At 41.6% G+C, this 14318-nt stretch overlaps 1 protein-coding gene across 4 annotated transcripts in view; it reads right to left on the bottom strand.

Annotated features, from left to right (window-relative positions):
• Nucleotides 1-14037, bottom strand: part of EPSTI1 (epithelial stromal interaction 1) — a 49235-nt gene extending 35198 nt beyond the window's left edge. For all 4 annotated transcript variants that reach the window (XR_015771867.1, XR_015771866.1, XM_014263351.2 and 1 more), the window contains exons 1-4: nucleotides 13966-14037; nucleotides 13755-13873; nucleotides 3608-3666; nucleotides 1579-1662 (exon numbers count right to left, since the gene is read on the bottom strand). Coding sequence is in view for 2 of the 4 variants with exons in the window: in XM_014263351.2 (XP_014118826.1) it covers nucleotides 1579-1662; nucleotides 3608-3666; nucleotides 13755-13846 (235 nt within the window). In the remaining 2 variants the exon portion in view is untranslated. The remainder of the gene's footprint in view (nucleotides 1-1578; nucleotides 1663-3607; nucleotides 3667-13754; nucleotides 13874-13965) is intronic.
• Between the last annotated feature and the right edge of the window lie 281 nt (nucleotides 14038-14318).

A 14318-nucleotide genomic window follows, 5' to 3' on the forward strand; every position in this document is an offset into this window, starting at 1 on the left:
ATGGAAAGCACAAGTGTTAAAAAACTTCAACTTTAAAAAACTTCAACTTTAAGGAACTTCAACTTTATTTAGAGATTTGAACTAGATGTGTAATCCCTTAAAATGACTCTGAGAAAATAACACAATACTTTTTTCCTTTAATGAGTACCTACAGCGGTGAAATTAGAGATGCTGTTTTAGCTCCAAATTTGTCCCCGTGTGAATGATATGTTCTAATAATCTTTGCACCTCAGTTCTTTTCAGAAGCATTGAACACAGGTGCCTGTGTCTCAGTCTCAGGAGTCTAGGTGGCAGCTAGAGAATGACTAATGACATCATATTTTCTTACTTTTTTTTTTTCCCCTTAAGTTGCTTCTTTGTCAAGATGGATGTGGGGCCAGAAGTTAAGTCTCCCAGCACTCAGTCACTGAAGCTTTAAGGGACACCCTCAGTCACGCACCCAGCACACACAAACCACTCTTTTTTTTTTCCAGATGTCACTTTCTTCAGCAAAAAGCTCTGTGGTCTTCTTGTGACAGACGTCTTCCAGGAGCTACTCACAAGCAAAAGGCAGATGTTCCACCTGAACTCACAAAGACTGTGACCATACAACTGCACATGATGGCAGGAATACAGGGCATTGCCACCACTGCAAACAACTGTGAGTCAGCTGCAGGGCAGAACAGGTGGGACCAGGATCACCTTGACCCAAAAATCACCTCTGGGTTGGAGTCAGTTCAAATTCCACTGCTGTCTATTTTTATGCACTGTACACCACCACAAACTTGTGTAGCCTGGCAGAGAAAGAACTTAATTTGCAGGTCAAAGCAGACCACATCCTGCCCTGTGTACCCCAAATTCTCCTACAACAGCCACAGTAAGGAAGGGCAGCTCTTCTTTTCTAAAACTTTTTTTAACTAAGTCTGAAATGTCACTGAATTCAATACTTTATAGTGGTTGCAATTCAAGATATCTCCTACACTTTCCCTCACCCATCTAGAAAACATCTTGGTTATCTTGGCAAACACATCAGTTATGTTCAGGGTGTCTTAAGTTCTTGCAGCTTTTTACCCTGTTTTTCATTTACTTGTCTGTTTTTGTCTTTATAAAATTGGTCATACAGGGCTTCATGCACATTTAGCCTGCAAATGCTGAAGCTGCAGGGATCACTTTTGCCTCTTCAAGAGCCAGCAGCCAGAGAAGCACGCATAGTGAAACAGAGGAGTTTCTTTATGGGTAACTGGAGGGTCTCCAACATGCTGTCCATCTGCACACTAATGACAAGTGTGTGCCCCCCTCCGAGACATCAACCACAGACAGTGTAAACAGCAGGAGGGTTAATCCACCTGTTTTCCCCAAATGTTAGTACAGATTTTCTACTCTGATCTTGACAGATTTCGTGAGTGACAATCTGTGCTGTTTTGTTCAGAAACATCTTCCTTGCCATGATCAAGAAGTACAGAGCACATACAATGGGCTCATGTCAGCCTTTATTGACACTGAATCTCTTCATAATAAGTAGCAAGAAAAAGTGAAAAATGTCCCATGTCTTGGAAAATTAAATTCTGCATTTCTCAATTGCTGATTTACATGTCTTACCCAGTCTCTGTGGCACCAACATAATAGGCCCTGGCCTGTGTTCTTTCTTCCATTGCTCCAGGTCATCAAGCTCTTTCTTAGCAACTGGGCAGGTATAAAAAGAAATAAATATACAGAAGTTAGAGGAATACTAAAAAGAAGACATTACTGCTAATTGCATGTAATCCTGAAGACCATCCAGGAACTTGGTCTCAAGGGATGCAGACACCCCCACAAGAGGTTACACAGTCACTGCAATGATCAGCTAATAAGGCAAACATTTTCCCTAACTTGAGACTGTAATGGTGAGCAACCCTAGGACACAACCCCAAAAACAAAGCTGAAACCAGCTAGGAGGGTGATAACAGACTGCTTTTTAACCTCTGGGAACCTACAGGTAAGTGCCACAGTATTTACTCCTGCAGGTAAAGCAGAAGTTGTTACGATGAAGATGTTATTGCTGCATAGAGAAAAATCCTTGAGGTGTAATGCTCCCCAGCAGGGAAATGAAAAGTAATTTTCCCTCCCAACCACATGCTCCCCAAATAAAAACAGGCAGAATGCATGAATCAGCTTCAAATTGAGACACTTCAACATAGGCACCCACATGTGAGATGGGCAGCAAGCTCCCAGGGTAGTCAGTGGAAGTCAATAGAGCTGGGGTGCAGCCATATGCTCTAGGATGGCTGATTTCACTTCTCTATTTGCTGACTGGCAGAGGAAAAAAAACAATTACTTTCAATAGCAAGGCAAATGAAGCCTATGGAAAGAGGTGCTGTGTTTTACACCAGCACTTGAGTTGCTCTAGGGAGCTTATTTCAGTCTTACTGACTGTATATCCTAATGGCTGGCTAACACCAGCCCTCCTCTAAGAGGATAAAGCCAGTATTTGGGTAAGCTTCTAAAGAGACCCAAAAGACAAATAACAGCTTTTTATTTCACCTTTAAAACAAGCATTTAAGTAGAGAATGCATTCAGTGAGGTCCTGTTTCCGCCAGTGTCTGAGACAGAAATGCTTGACATACTTCAGACCTTTCACACTGGTGCCACAAAGTGAAAACAGATCTTTATCACAGCAGCAGCACCTTTGCTGTTAACATTACAGTCAGGTCAAAGATGATCTGCTGCTATTCTTCCTTCAAAAAGATTTTAAGTCCATTTTCTTTCTTGCAACCAAAGGGAAACCCAGCCCATACCAGCCTGCTGGTAAAGCATTTCAGGCAAACTCACAATGTTTGAGAAGAAAGGATTTAATTGCACTGTTTCCTTGAGGACTCAACACCTGAGAAATGTTGATTCACATTCCTTCAGCTTTCATGTCTTGCATAAATCAATGCTCAGGTGTGTAGGACTGCTCTGCTCAGTCAGTCATCTCTGAATATAGAATTTATTTCACAACTGACCCTTGCTGTAACTTTGCCAATAAAAGATTTCAACATATGCCTGATCTTTCTGGTAGAGGCTTAGTGTGTTCGTTCCTGCTTAGCTACTTTCACCAGCAAGACTCAAAGCCAAGCAAAAGTGAACATATATCCACAAATACTTTCCATCTACAATGACTTTTACCAGATTCAGTAAAAGATTCACCTGCAATCCTTAAATGCATGTTCAAGGACCAACAGCGTCTGCAGTTGCTTTTGTTTCCACATGGGAGTATCTTAAAAAAAATTTATTTATATTTTTGTTCTTCCTCCTCCTAACCCTGAGACTGTTCAAAGTTACCCAATATTAATTCAACCCTGTAAAAGTTGGATAGAGCTAATTCCAGTATAATCTTGTAGAAGCCATCGTGAACAGCTCTTGCACTGAAATTACCAAAACCCTTCCAAACAAGATTTATTCTGCGTGAAGTGAAGCCAGATGATGAGTCAATCTTAAGAAAAGCTACATGATCATGGAAAATGCTCAGAGCACTGGCATTACTGTCATAGCTGTACATATAACACAGTTGTAAAAATGAGGATAAAAATCGCAAGAGCAATAAAATGCTAAAGCCCTGAAGTTATTCAAGTAGAAATAATGTATTACAAGATTACACAACTGAACTTACTTTGTTGCAACTGTTTTCTTCTGGTTTCATTTGGAGTTACCAAGACATATGGGCCAACACTAAAATGAAAGAATACACTCTTATTTTTCCTGTTTACATAAAATCAGGACTAGAAAGAGTTCCTTCATCAGCAGAGTCAGTTTTCTCCTCTTGTAGCAAACAACTTCATATGAAAACTAGTATTTATTCTGATTCAGCCCTTTAGGAATTTTTGGTAAGTACTCTAGAAATACTTGTTATATTTAGAATTCGCAGCAGATACCAAAGAAAATATTTCCAGGAACTTATAGCATAGCCTTTGCTGTTCTTATTCAAGACTTACTCTAGACTGCTGACCTCAGATCTCATGCATTTCAAATCAAATCTCTTCCTTGAATCAAAATGTTCCATGTGGAAGACCACTGTCTACTGGGAAGAGCACCGGTGCTGGCAGGCCCACCCCTTACCTTGTGGGCACCAAGCACCTTGTGGGCTTAAGCAGTCTGCCCAGAAGCTGCCCAAGGAGTGTGCAAAGTCACACTGTTTGTGATGGACCCAGAGGACTTATTCTCTGCCTGAGCCTCAGTTTCCTTGTCAGCCTTTCATTTTCAGGCACCGGGAATTCCTTGAGCATATTCATCTTGCTGTGTGACTCACTGAATCAGGACAAGGGCCTGTTTTGCCAGAGTTAATTCAAAATGCAGTTGCTGTCTCAAGGAGCTATCGATCTAATGTGACAGCAAAGAGACAAGACAGGGTTCACAGTGTATTAAGAGACTCGAGGTGATCAAAAGAGTGATGAAAACATGTCAGTTCCACTTGGAGAAGACAAAGGGTTTTATCTCCATGGTGTATTGTGTGAGTAGGAGTTTACATGGCTCCCACTCAGCAAAAGCTGTGCCATGGGGGTGCAGGTTTACCAGAAATGCACTAAGTAGAAGTTGGCCCCACACATCAGAGTCTTGGCTGGGTTTTATATGCACATGTGGACACAAATATTTCATCTGGCTGCATTGCAGGGAAAGCACAAGGAGAACAGCTAGCAAAGAATAATTAGGGGTGAAGGCTGAACCTCTTCAGGAAGGGCCATAGGGAGTGGCTAGAGGACAAACTAGTTAGCAGAGATTGAAGTTGGCAGTGGAAAAGTAATGGAACAATAAGGCCCAAGACTAAGGCTTAAAAGGGGAATGAAAATCATGCAAAAAGATCAAAGCGCCCAAAGCTGCCTGCTGCCATATCAGTGTAATTCAGCATTTAGTAAGAGAGTATTTATATCCAATTACCTCTTTCTCTTTGAAGACTTATTCTAGGAAGATGTGGATTAATTTATGAGATTAAACTAGTAAAGATAGAGCCGTGAGCTTTAACAGTGCCATTTAATATGATCTTTTCCCTTTCTGCCAGCATACTCTGGTGCCCCCGAGATGGTGAGACTGTTCTGCATGTCTCCACTGAATCCCAGACCCTCAAAGGCAGGAGTGAAGAGCACAGCAATGCCCCGCTGGCATTCACCACACAACTGCAAATATTACTTAAAAGGAGCTTTGACAACACATCTCACTTATGGCATAACATTCCCTATCAGAGATGTTGTTTCAGATTTTTCTCTGTTTGATTGAGTAGTAGCATTTCCAATTTATCCCAAAGTGCCCTTAACAAGCTGCTGCACAATTTATCTGTTTCAAGACTTTTTTAGTAGCTTTTGTTTTTGCTTCAGAAATTAAGATCATATTTCTCTCAAGTTCATACACAAAAAATTATTAAGTACCTTTTAAACTCCCCTCCCTTCCCTTTGGCAGTGATAAAAGTGGATGAAATTGTGGGTTGCGATGCTACATATCTTCCCCTCCCAAAAACCGATCAGTATAGCTAAGATATCACACTGCTTCACAGCACTAGAGGGCAGAAGAGTTTTTATACCATGTACTTTGATGATTTCAAACAGCATTTGCAGGTTGATTTAAGTTATAATCAATTTTTTTTAGAAAAGACCTCAGCTTGTCTGAACGTATATGAGAAATCATGGTATCAAATCTAGCCCTTTGGGCATTAATCATTTCCTTTATATGCTTCTGCTTTTTGGCTGAAAGGCTCAGACCCCAGGAGGCCAGGTGGGGCCCATTCTTGTGGTACCTGACAGTGGCCTCATCATCAGCACCTCAGAAGGACTGTGCATGAAATACAGCAAAGATCAATCAGTTTACAAAAGAGGTAGAGGTGACAGTACATTTACCATCCAGAGAGCAGATTAAGAGTCAGTGTGTTTAAAACAGTGCTTATCTAAAAGCCAGGCTGGTTTCCATTTTATTGAAAAAAAGGCAAATAAAGTGAGGATGTCAAGTCTCCAATGGGGGAGGGAAGGGGAGAACAGAACACCAGGTTTTCTTTGCCTTTTATCTAATGCTTTTAGTTATTAGAAATTATGAGGAAAAAAAAAAAAAAGGTGGTGGGGAAGCATTATTGAGTTTACCTAACTTTATGGCATTCACCTTGGTCTCTGGAAAGATATGTCAGAGTGTGGATTTGGGTACTGGTATCAGAAATGGCCCTATGCTGAAGGAGGGCAGATTTGGGTAAGATAGTAGGAAGACATTCCTTCATGTGAGGGTGGTGAAGCACTGGCTTAGGTGGATGGAGTACACCACATGGAGCACGTACATGGTAAGTTTCCTGTGGTAGGGGTGAAAGTCAGGGTACAAACTGGCTTCTTGCCTTTTAACCCTACAGGAGAAGAGCCAGATGAGCTGTTGCCTGAGGAACTCTGCCCTACCAGTTCTAAAACCCGCACCTAATATCCCTTATTTTCTTGAGATTCTGTTTTTGAAGGGAGAAAAGATAATACAAAATCCCACCACCAGCTTTCACCTTGTGTTTTTATTCAGTTTGCAGGATATTGTAAGTCATTTCTTTGTTCAGGAAAAACCTATGATCCAGTTAAGCCTATAAAACCCACTACAGACTGTCAATTTAATATTCCAGTCAGTTTCTAAGTTGCCACAGTAGCCATAAGTCTGGAGCAAATTATCCTACTTACCTGAGGAGAAATTAAGGAAATGTGAAGATTTTAAGCTATCAGCGGTATGCAGAATTTTGTGCTTTATACCAATATATGAAGTGCTTCAAAATCCACAGACAGAAAAGATTATGAAGAATTTAACTTTACAGTTTCCCTAATAATGATTCTAATTGTTACAAGACTTAAGCGTATCTTTGAGGTAGGGTTGTTTTATAAATACAAGTGCAGAAATCACTGGAAAGGGGAGAAAGAACATCTTACCCCAGTTACAGCCCTTCAAAAAAGAAAAATCATCTTCTGCCTTTATGGATCATATTAATCTTGATGAGTGTTTTTTGTTTTATTTTCTCTGCAGAAAATGTGAATGTATTGACTCATTACACAGACTGAACAGATATTAATGAGAGTAAGAAAGTTATAACCCAATAAGAAAATGTATCTATATTGAAATTTAAAAAAAAGTAACCTCCTATGATTTTTCAAGCAGATACACATAATATATACCCTTGTATATAAATAGCTAGGTAACAATCTATCATTGTGGTTTAACCCCAGTCAGTAACTAGGCACCACATGGCTGCTCACTCACTCCGTCCCTCATGGGATGGGAGGGAGAGTTAGAAGGTTTAAAGTGAGAAAACTCATGGGTTGAGATAAATACAGGTAAAGCAAAAGCTGCACACAAAAACAAAGCAGGGCACAGAATGGATTCACCACTTCCCATGGGCAGGCAGGCGTTCCACCATCCTCAGGAAAGCTCCATCACATGTAGTGCTGACTTGGGAAGACAAACACCATCACTTTGTGCATCTCACCCTTCCTCTTCCCCCAGCTGTGTATGCTGAGCACGATGCCATATGTTGTGGGGTACACCTCTGCCAGTTGGGGGTCAGCTGTCCCACAACTCTCACAACTTCCTGTGCACCCCCAGCCCTCTCTCTGGTGGGGTGAGAGGCAGAAAAGGTCCTGGCTCAGTGTCAGCCCTGCTCAGCTGTAACAAAAACATCTCTGTGTTATCAACACTGTTTTGGTCACAAATCCAAACCGTAGCCCCCAGAGTGACTACTATGAAGAAAATAAGCTCTACTCCAGTCAAAACCAGCACATACAGAGAGAGATATATAACAGTCAGGAGAAACATGCAATTCAGTCATAGATAATCTGTAATGATCGTTTATACTTTGCCTGATCAGTAACATTAGGAATACCACGTCTGAACACTTAAATTCTGATACGTATGTGTAAGTCTACTCTTCTAACTAGCTCAAGGACACCTTTTCAGTGCTTTCAAGGCATTGACCATAGCAACTTTTGTTCTACTTTCTTTCAGGTTTGTATAAAATGGTTTATTTCTAAAACTGAAAAAAACATCTGAGGACTGCTCTTCACTGGTAATAGTTTTTCAGAGCTCTGCTCTTCAGTTTTTCCTCAAGTCCACTCTAGCCATCTGCCACAGGAGAGATTTTCAAATGAAGTGTGAAATAGTTTAAAGAGTTACAAAAGGAATGGGTGTTACAAACTATTTCCAGTTCCATTGCGTTTTATACCGTGGGTGCATTGGCACATGAATATCACGGAGCTGAAAGCCAAATATCTTGCTCTGCTGGGCAGAGTGCTCTGCATAACAGACAGAAACTAAGTAGAATGAAGTTGGAGAGCAACACAAATGACTAAAGCTTGGGAGGGAGACATGGGTAGATTCAGTCTGAGGAGGGACCTAGGGAAAGATACGAGTGAGATACTGCATTAGATAGTATGTTAAGACTGAATTTAAAAGATAAAAGAGACCAAACTGCCAAAGTCAACTCTTGAATTTCCTTTGAAGATGCAATAACCTGAACTTTGTGTTCCTTTATCAGGAATTGCTTTAAGAGCGGTCAAATCCAGACCACCACAAAGTATTGTTTTCACCAAGGCTCGTGTGCCTGATGGAGCAGCCATATGCTGCTGAGCAGTGCAGAAGCTGCCAAATTAAAGGGCTACAAGATGCCAAAATCCAGCAAGCAGACAACTGTCCTGTAGGTATCGCTATTTTGCAATGCACACACAGCCAGATGCTAATGATAATTGACAGCCACAGTTCTAGACCCCAGCTGAGCAATATGCTCTGTGTCCCAGCAGTGCCATAAGCAGAGCTTGAGGAGAGTGTGCAAACCTTGCATGCAGGCTTGGAGCTCTGGCTTTCCATCTTTATCAGTGGCAGCATCTTACCAGTTTGCAGCTCAGAGGCAAAAGTGATTTACTGGGGCATAGCATTACACACTGTCTGATTCATCCTCACTGTGTGTGTGCTCTTAACACAAGAGGCAGAAAATGAAATACATTAGCAGAAAATGTTTATCACCAAAAATCTACCTCCATGGATTTTATCCTGTGTTTTCCACAGGCCAGGAATGAACTTAATTACCACAGTTCAAATTATGCCTGGAAGATTATTAAACCAGGATAACTCACTTCTGTGTCTGGTCCCTTTCATTAAGAACAGACAATATTTTTGGCCTTGTGAGGCTTTTGGTTAAAGAAAATACTTAAATCCTGAAGAAGTGAATTTGCAAGGGGGAAGAGTGAGAAGGGAAAGAGCAGCAGAGAGCAGCCCAGGAGAAAGCAAGAGTCAGAAATCTGCAGGAAAGAAACAGACCTGAGGTTCTGCTGTTACCCACACTCTTGTAGAGAAATTCCTGAAGTTAAAATTTGGTCCAAAGACTAAAACTTAAACTTGGAACTGAATTTCTAACAGTTTAGATGAGGCTCAGACTCAGCAGCTTGTTGTGGTCTTGGCACATCAGAAAGAAGGGCAGGTGCTTCAGCCAGTACTCTGTTTTGGACAATCTCAACCAGCTTCTAATGATCCAAGGAAATTGCCACCCTGAGGGATCAAATGCTGTCAGCCCACACTTGGCCCACAGCACAGCTTTCCCTCCTCTGAAAACAGTAATGTGCTATTAGTCAGCCTGTGCTTGTGGTCAGATTAGACCAAAGGGGCAGATTTCACTGTGGCAGTGTTGTAGATCAGCATCAGACCCAGCAAAGTCTAGAAAAGCCAGACATGGCCAGGCTCATGCTGTCCTAGGGCAGTCCAGCACCCTCTGTTCCCTCAGTCCAGCACCGTGTCAGGGATGTAGGGAGCATGCCAGAGCCAGCTGGAGCCCCGGGTAATCCCTAGCTGTGAGAAGCATGGCTCATCATATGTGGGCAGGCCAGGCGCTGGGCTTGGCAACACCAAGGGCTGAGCTGAGCTATCCCCTGCAGAGGTGTGCAAGTGTTGCATGTCAGGCTTGCCAGCATGCCTGGAGAGCTCCACAGGTCAGATGCCATGTCACGCGAACACTGAGATTTGAGCTAGTGGCATGTTCATCTCTGCTTCCTCCCTTTTCTTTTCAACAATGTATTTCCTCCTCTGCTGTCTTAGCATCAGAGAATTTGTCCTTACATCGCCCCTGCCCAAACGCAGCATCCTCCAATACATTCCTTATTCATCATCTCACCACTGCTCCTCATCAAGCTATGTATCAAAAGAACATATCAGGGCTTGTGCAAAACAATCTCTTCCAAAAAAATCTTCTAATACAGAATTTGGAAGGACTTCCCTCCCCCAGGCACTATACAGAACAGCAACCCCCACAGTCCAGACTAACAGAATAGTTATTGTCTTACATAGACCCTGCCACCAATCCTGTGCCTGGAGAAAGGCTGGCTACTGACCACAGGAAAGCCAGGCATCTCTGAATTGCTCTACTGGGTTGTAAACAATAGTACATCAGCCTGAAAGACAGAGTTGGGAGATTTCTCCTGTGCAGCAAGTGGAAAGCTAAACTCTGAACAGATTTTCTATAATTCAAATTACCTGTCTTGCACTCCCACCAGTGCCTGGGCAGTGGGCAAAACAATCATTTTGCTAAAAATGTACCTACAGTGCTGTAGACTTTTTTTTTTATTTTAAAGAAACTTCATTAAAGAAAAAAGAAAATCAGAACTGCTAAGTATAGTCTGTCAGCAAAAGGATGAGGGGTCTTATAACAACATAGATATTTTGGGGGTTTTTTGTTTTGTTTTGTTTTAAATTCAGGGTTAAGATTGGAAAAGGAAGGAAAGAAAGCTCTCATAGATTTGGCTCCAGCAATCAAAGAATACAATTTCTCGAGTCAAGCACTCTACCAAGTTCACTCTCCTTTCAAACAAAATGATGAGGGACTGTTACCAGCTGTGCAGCAATATATCTTCAGGCTTTATTATTTTGAATTTCAGTTTTTAATGGATTTTACCAGAACCAGTATTATTCCTGGCAGCTTTAAAGGCGCTAAAGGCAGATTGCTGAATGGGGGCAGCAGTTTCTTTTTCAGGCACTAGCTATAGTTCACCCTCTAATTTCCCCACTTTCCTCCACCTTTCTTCTGTACAGACTTTTGTTTCTGAATAGGTATGAACGGGGGCAATTTGGGAATTTGCTTTCCTCAAGTTAATTTCATGGCACTTAGCAGACAAAGTGAAGCCATTTAAATGCAAGCTTATTATATGCAGTTTCAAGTTCTTGTCATCCTGGTGACTTTTTTGTCCATGCATGGCCTGAAACCACATTCTACGTGTAACTGGATGGGGATCTGCAAAATGTGACTTCAATTTTGCATTTGAACAAATATTTTTCTTAATATGGACCATTTTATTGTCACGTCTCATCCTCGATATATCATAGAAGGGTTTTTCCAAAGCAAAACTACCCTGTAATATCAGCTTTCCACCTTGCATTTTTAATAATCCAGTTTGAATATTGAGCACTGAACAGGACTGCAACAGGCTACATCCCACACATATTTCTTGTATCCAATCTAAACAAAAGGTCCCCTGATCCACCCCTAAGATGCTCCTGAGATGTTTTCCCACTGCCAATTTCTCTCACAGCCTGAGACAGAGAGTTTGCATGGAAACAATTTACACAGAGCCTTTAAAAGAGACTCCAACTCCTGCTTTGCTGGCAGCAAAACCATATGCCTGTCTGTTTCCAAAAAATAGCAAGCAGAAGCTGGAATAGAGACACTACTTGGCACAGAGGCATCCTATTTGGACCCCTCATGTTCCCTCTGCTATGCATATTCCAGAAATCCTTCAGTAACGCTAGTCTGAGCTTTTTTTTTCTCCTATGTCACCCCATGACTTGAGCTCTCCAACTGCTCTTGTTATCCCAGAGCCTGAAAACATGGACCACTTTGAAGGTGTCCCAGTATTTTAGTTTTAAAGGTCATATTAAAATGGGTTGGTGGCTAAAAAGGTGAGTCAGCTTTATCACTGCCAAAATGATATTTTAATCTGAAATCTTTCTTGAAATGTAACTTGAGCAAATAAACAAAGTAAAAATGAATGAAACAATTTTTTTTTTCTTAAGAATAAAGATCTCCGCTCTTCTGTTTCAGTATTTCAGATGCTGTCTTCTCCTTTGATCTGTGTTAGTTAAGGAAATTGCAGTTTAAGTGGCTTCATCCCATTCAAATGCCTGGTAGCATCCCCCTTCTCAAGGGACAGATGCAAACCCCACTCTCTTTCACTACATTTTTTGAGTACATACTACATGGTTTCTGTTTCAACCTGCCTTTCCCCTATCCCTCTTCTCACTAACTGAATACTAATGCAGATTTTAATTTGTACATCTAAGATTTAGGAACTAATTCTTTGTTAGAACTTTATGAACTCACAGAGAGAATCTTTTCACATGCAAAAAATACTACTTAGCCTTTGCAGTGGATGCACACCAGCTTTATGTCTGCAAGAATCGTGCAAGATGAAAGAGGGAACAGTAATTATACGTGCCCTGGCCTTAAATTCTGCAGGGAGCTCTGGCAAACCAATTGATTAATTATTCACCTAACCTATACCAGGGGTTTGTATGCCAGACAAAAACTGGGTAAAGGCAGTCATGCCAATTGAAAAACTCCCACTAGCCCTGCTGCCCCCTCCTCCCCTGAAGAAAACCTAAACAGCAACAAAATGCATACATCACAACTACATAAACAAACTGGGGCTGTCCTTGCTCTACTGTGGATACCTGGCACTGTGAGAGTAGGCAAGACAGCATTTTTCACATTTAGAAGTGGCAGAAAATAAACAGACTGTAACTAAGGAATTGCTGTTTGCTCTCCTGAAAGTCAGACATTAAAGCACTGATGGATTTTAAAGGGGCTCAGCTCTTAATAGTCCCTGTGTCATTACTACCTAACAGGCAAGCATTCATGGATTTCAATGGAAAGCTGCTGATCTCTGCTCACCATAAGCTGCCTGCCACCTCCTTCACAGGTGGCTCCACCTTCTTCACCCAGAAAGAAGGGAAAGGAAACTGAAACAGTTTGCAGTTTTGCCAGCTGCGCTTTGAAAACCGGAAAAAAAATAAGCAAGCTAAGCAAAGTCAGCACGTAACAATAATGACAATCTTAGCATTATATGCACTGTTACTGAGAACTCAGAAAAAGCACATTTGGGGAAAAAGACTAAACACTTAGCTATGGTCATCTAAGCATATTTAGATTAAACACATGTGCATAAAATACACAAACACACACACACACTGAGCTTTCAGTTTCTATTCTGTATTATATCTGCAAGACACAGTTTATGCAAGCTATTGCAGGATTGCCACTGGAAATCCAGAGATGGACTAAGCATAGATTCCAATAAAGCATAAAATAAAATCAAGAGCTGAATCTTTGGTTTTAGTTTTGTCAGCATGAAGTTTCTGGAAGCTGTTCTGTGTCCTTGACTGCATTCCGAGCAGTGCTGGAATGCAGCCTATATCCATCTCTTAAGCTAAAGTAAGTATTTTTAGACTTTCCAAGATGAAATATTAGGAGAAACAGAAATCAAGGAGCTAGAACCAGATTTGAAATTTCACTTTGAAAAAAGATGCCAAGAAGCAGACACCACATATTCCAGTATCCAAGGTACAGAGCTGGCCACACAGCACAGGGTGTAAGCCATGCCTTCAAGAAGCCTGCCAGAACAATTCAGGTCTCATGTAGGAGGCTTCAAGAAGATGACGACATGCTGCTTGCGTGCTCAGCCACATTTATGTTCTCTATAAAGTATTTACACTCTTAAAGGTGTACACTTTGAGTAAGCTGGAGAGCAGACACCCAGTACAGGTGAACCATCTTAGTCCTTGTTACTTACTACCGATGTTGCTGCTGTGGGTGGGCTGATGCTTGGCCTCTTCGTTTCTCTTCAGATGCTGTCAGCTTCTGGGCATTTTCACCTTTCTCCATTTCACTGTTGCCGTGCCAGGGGTTACCCTGAGAGGAAGATGGAGTATAAGAGGCAGTAGCTGTCCTGTACCTGCTGCCTTCCTTCCATCCCCCAACCCCAGACGTGGTTTTACAAGTACCTTCCCTTGATAGAAACCGTATTGCTGCTACAGCTCGGGAGACATTTGGAGTTACCACAAATCAGTTTCAATTCCTGGTAAGCACCTCCCCTTCCTGAACTTTTGACTGGCAGGCATGCCAATACATGTACTGCTTTCTGAGGATCCTCCAGCTGAAGCTGAAGTTTCATCATCTCAATCACAGCACCCAGGCAGAAAGGGAGTCAGAAGGTGACAGCAAAGCTGATCTGTACTAATAAACCAGGTGCCAACAGAAGCAAGGGGAGGTCTGACATTTTTCTGATATATTTCTGACATACATTTCTGATATATTTCTGAGTTTTTTTTTTAACCCAGCCCTTCCCTGTGACAGA

Source organism: Pseudopodoces humilis, chromosome 2 (genome assembly GCF_049639895.1).
Source record: "Pseudopodoces humilis isolate 2021_Gansu_Grassland_sample_001 chromosome 2, ASM4963989v1, whole genome shotgun sequence".
NCBI classification, from domain to species: domain Eukaryota; kingdom Metazoa; phylum Chordata; class Aves; order Passeriformes; family Paridae; genus Pseudopodoces; species Pseudopodoces humilis.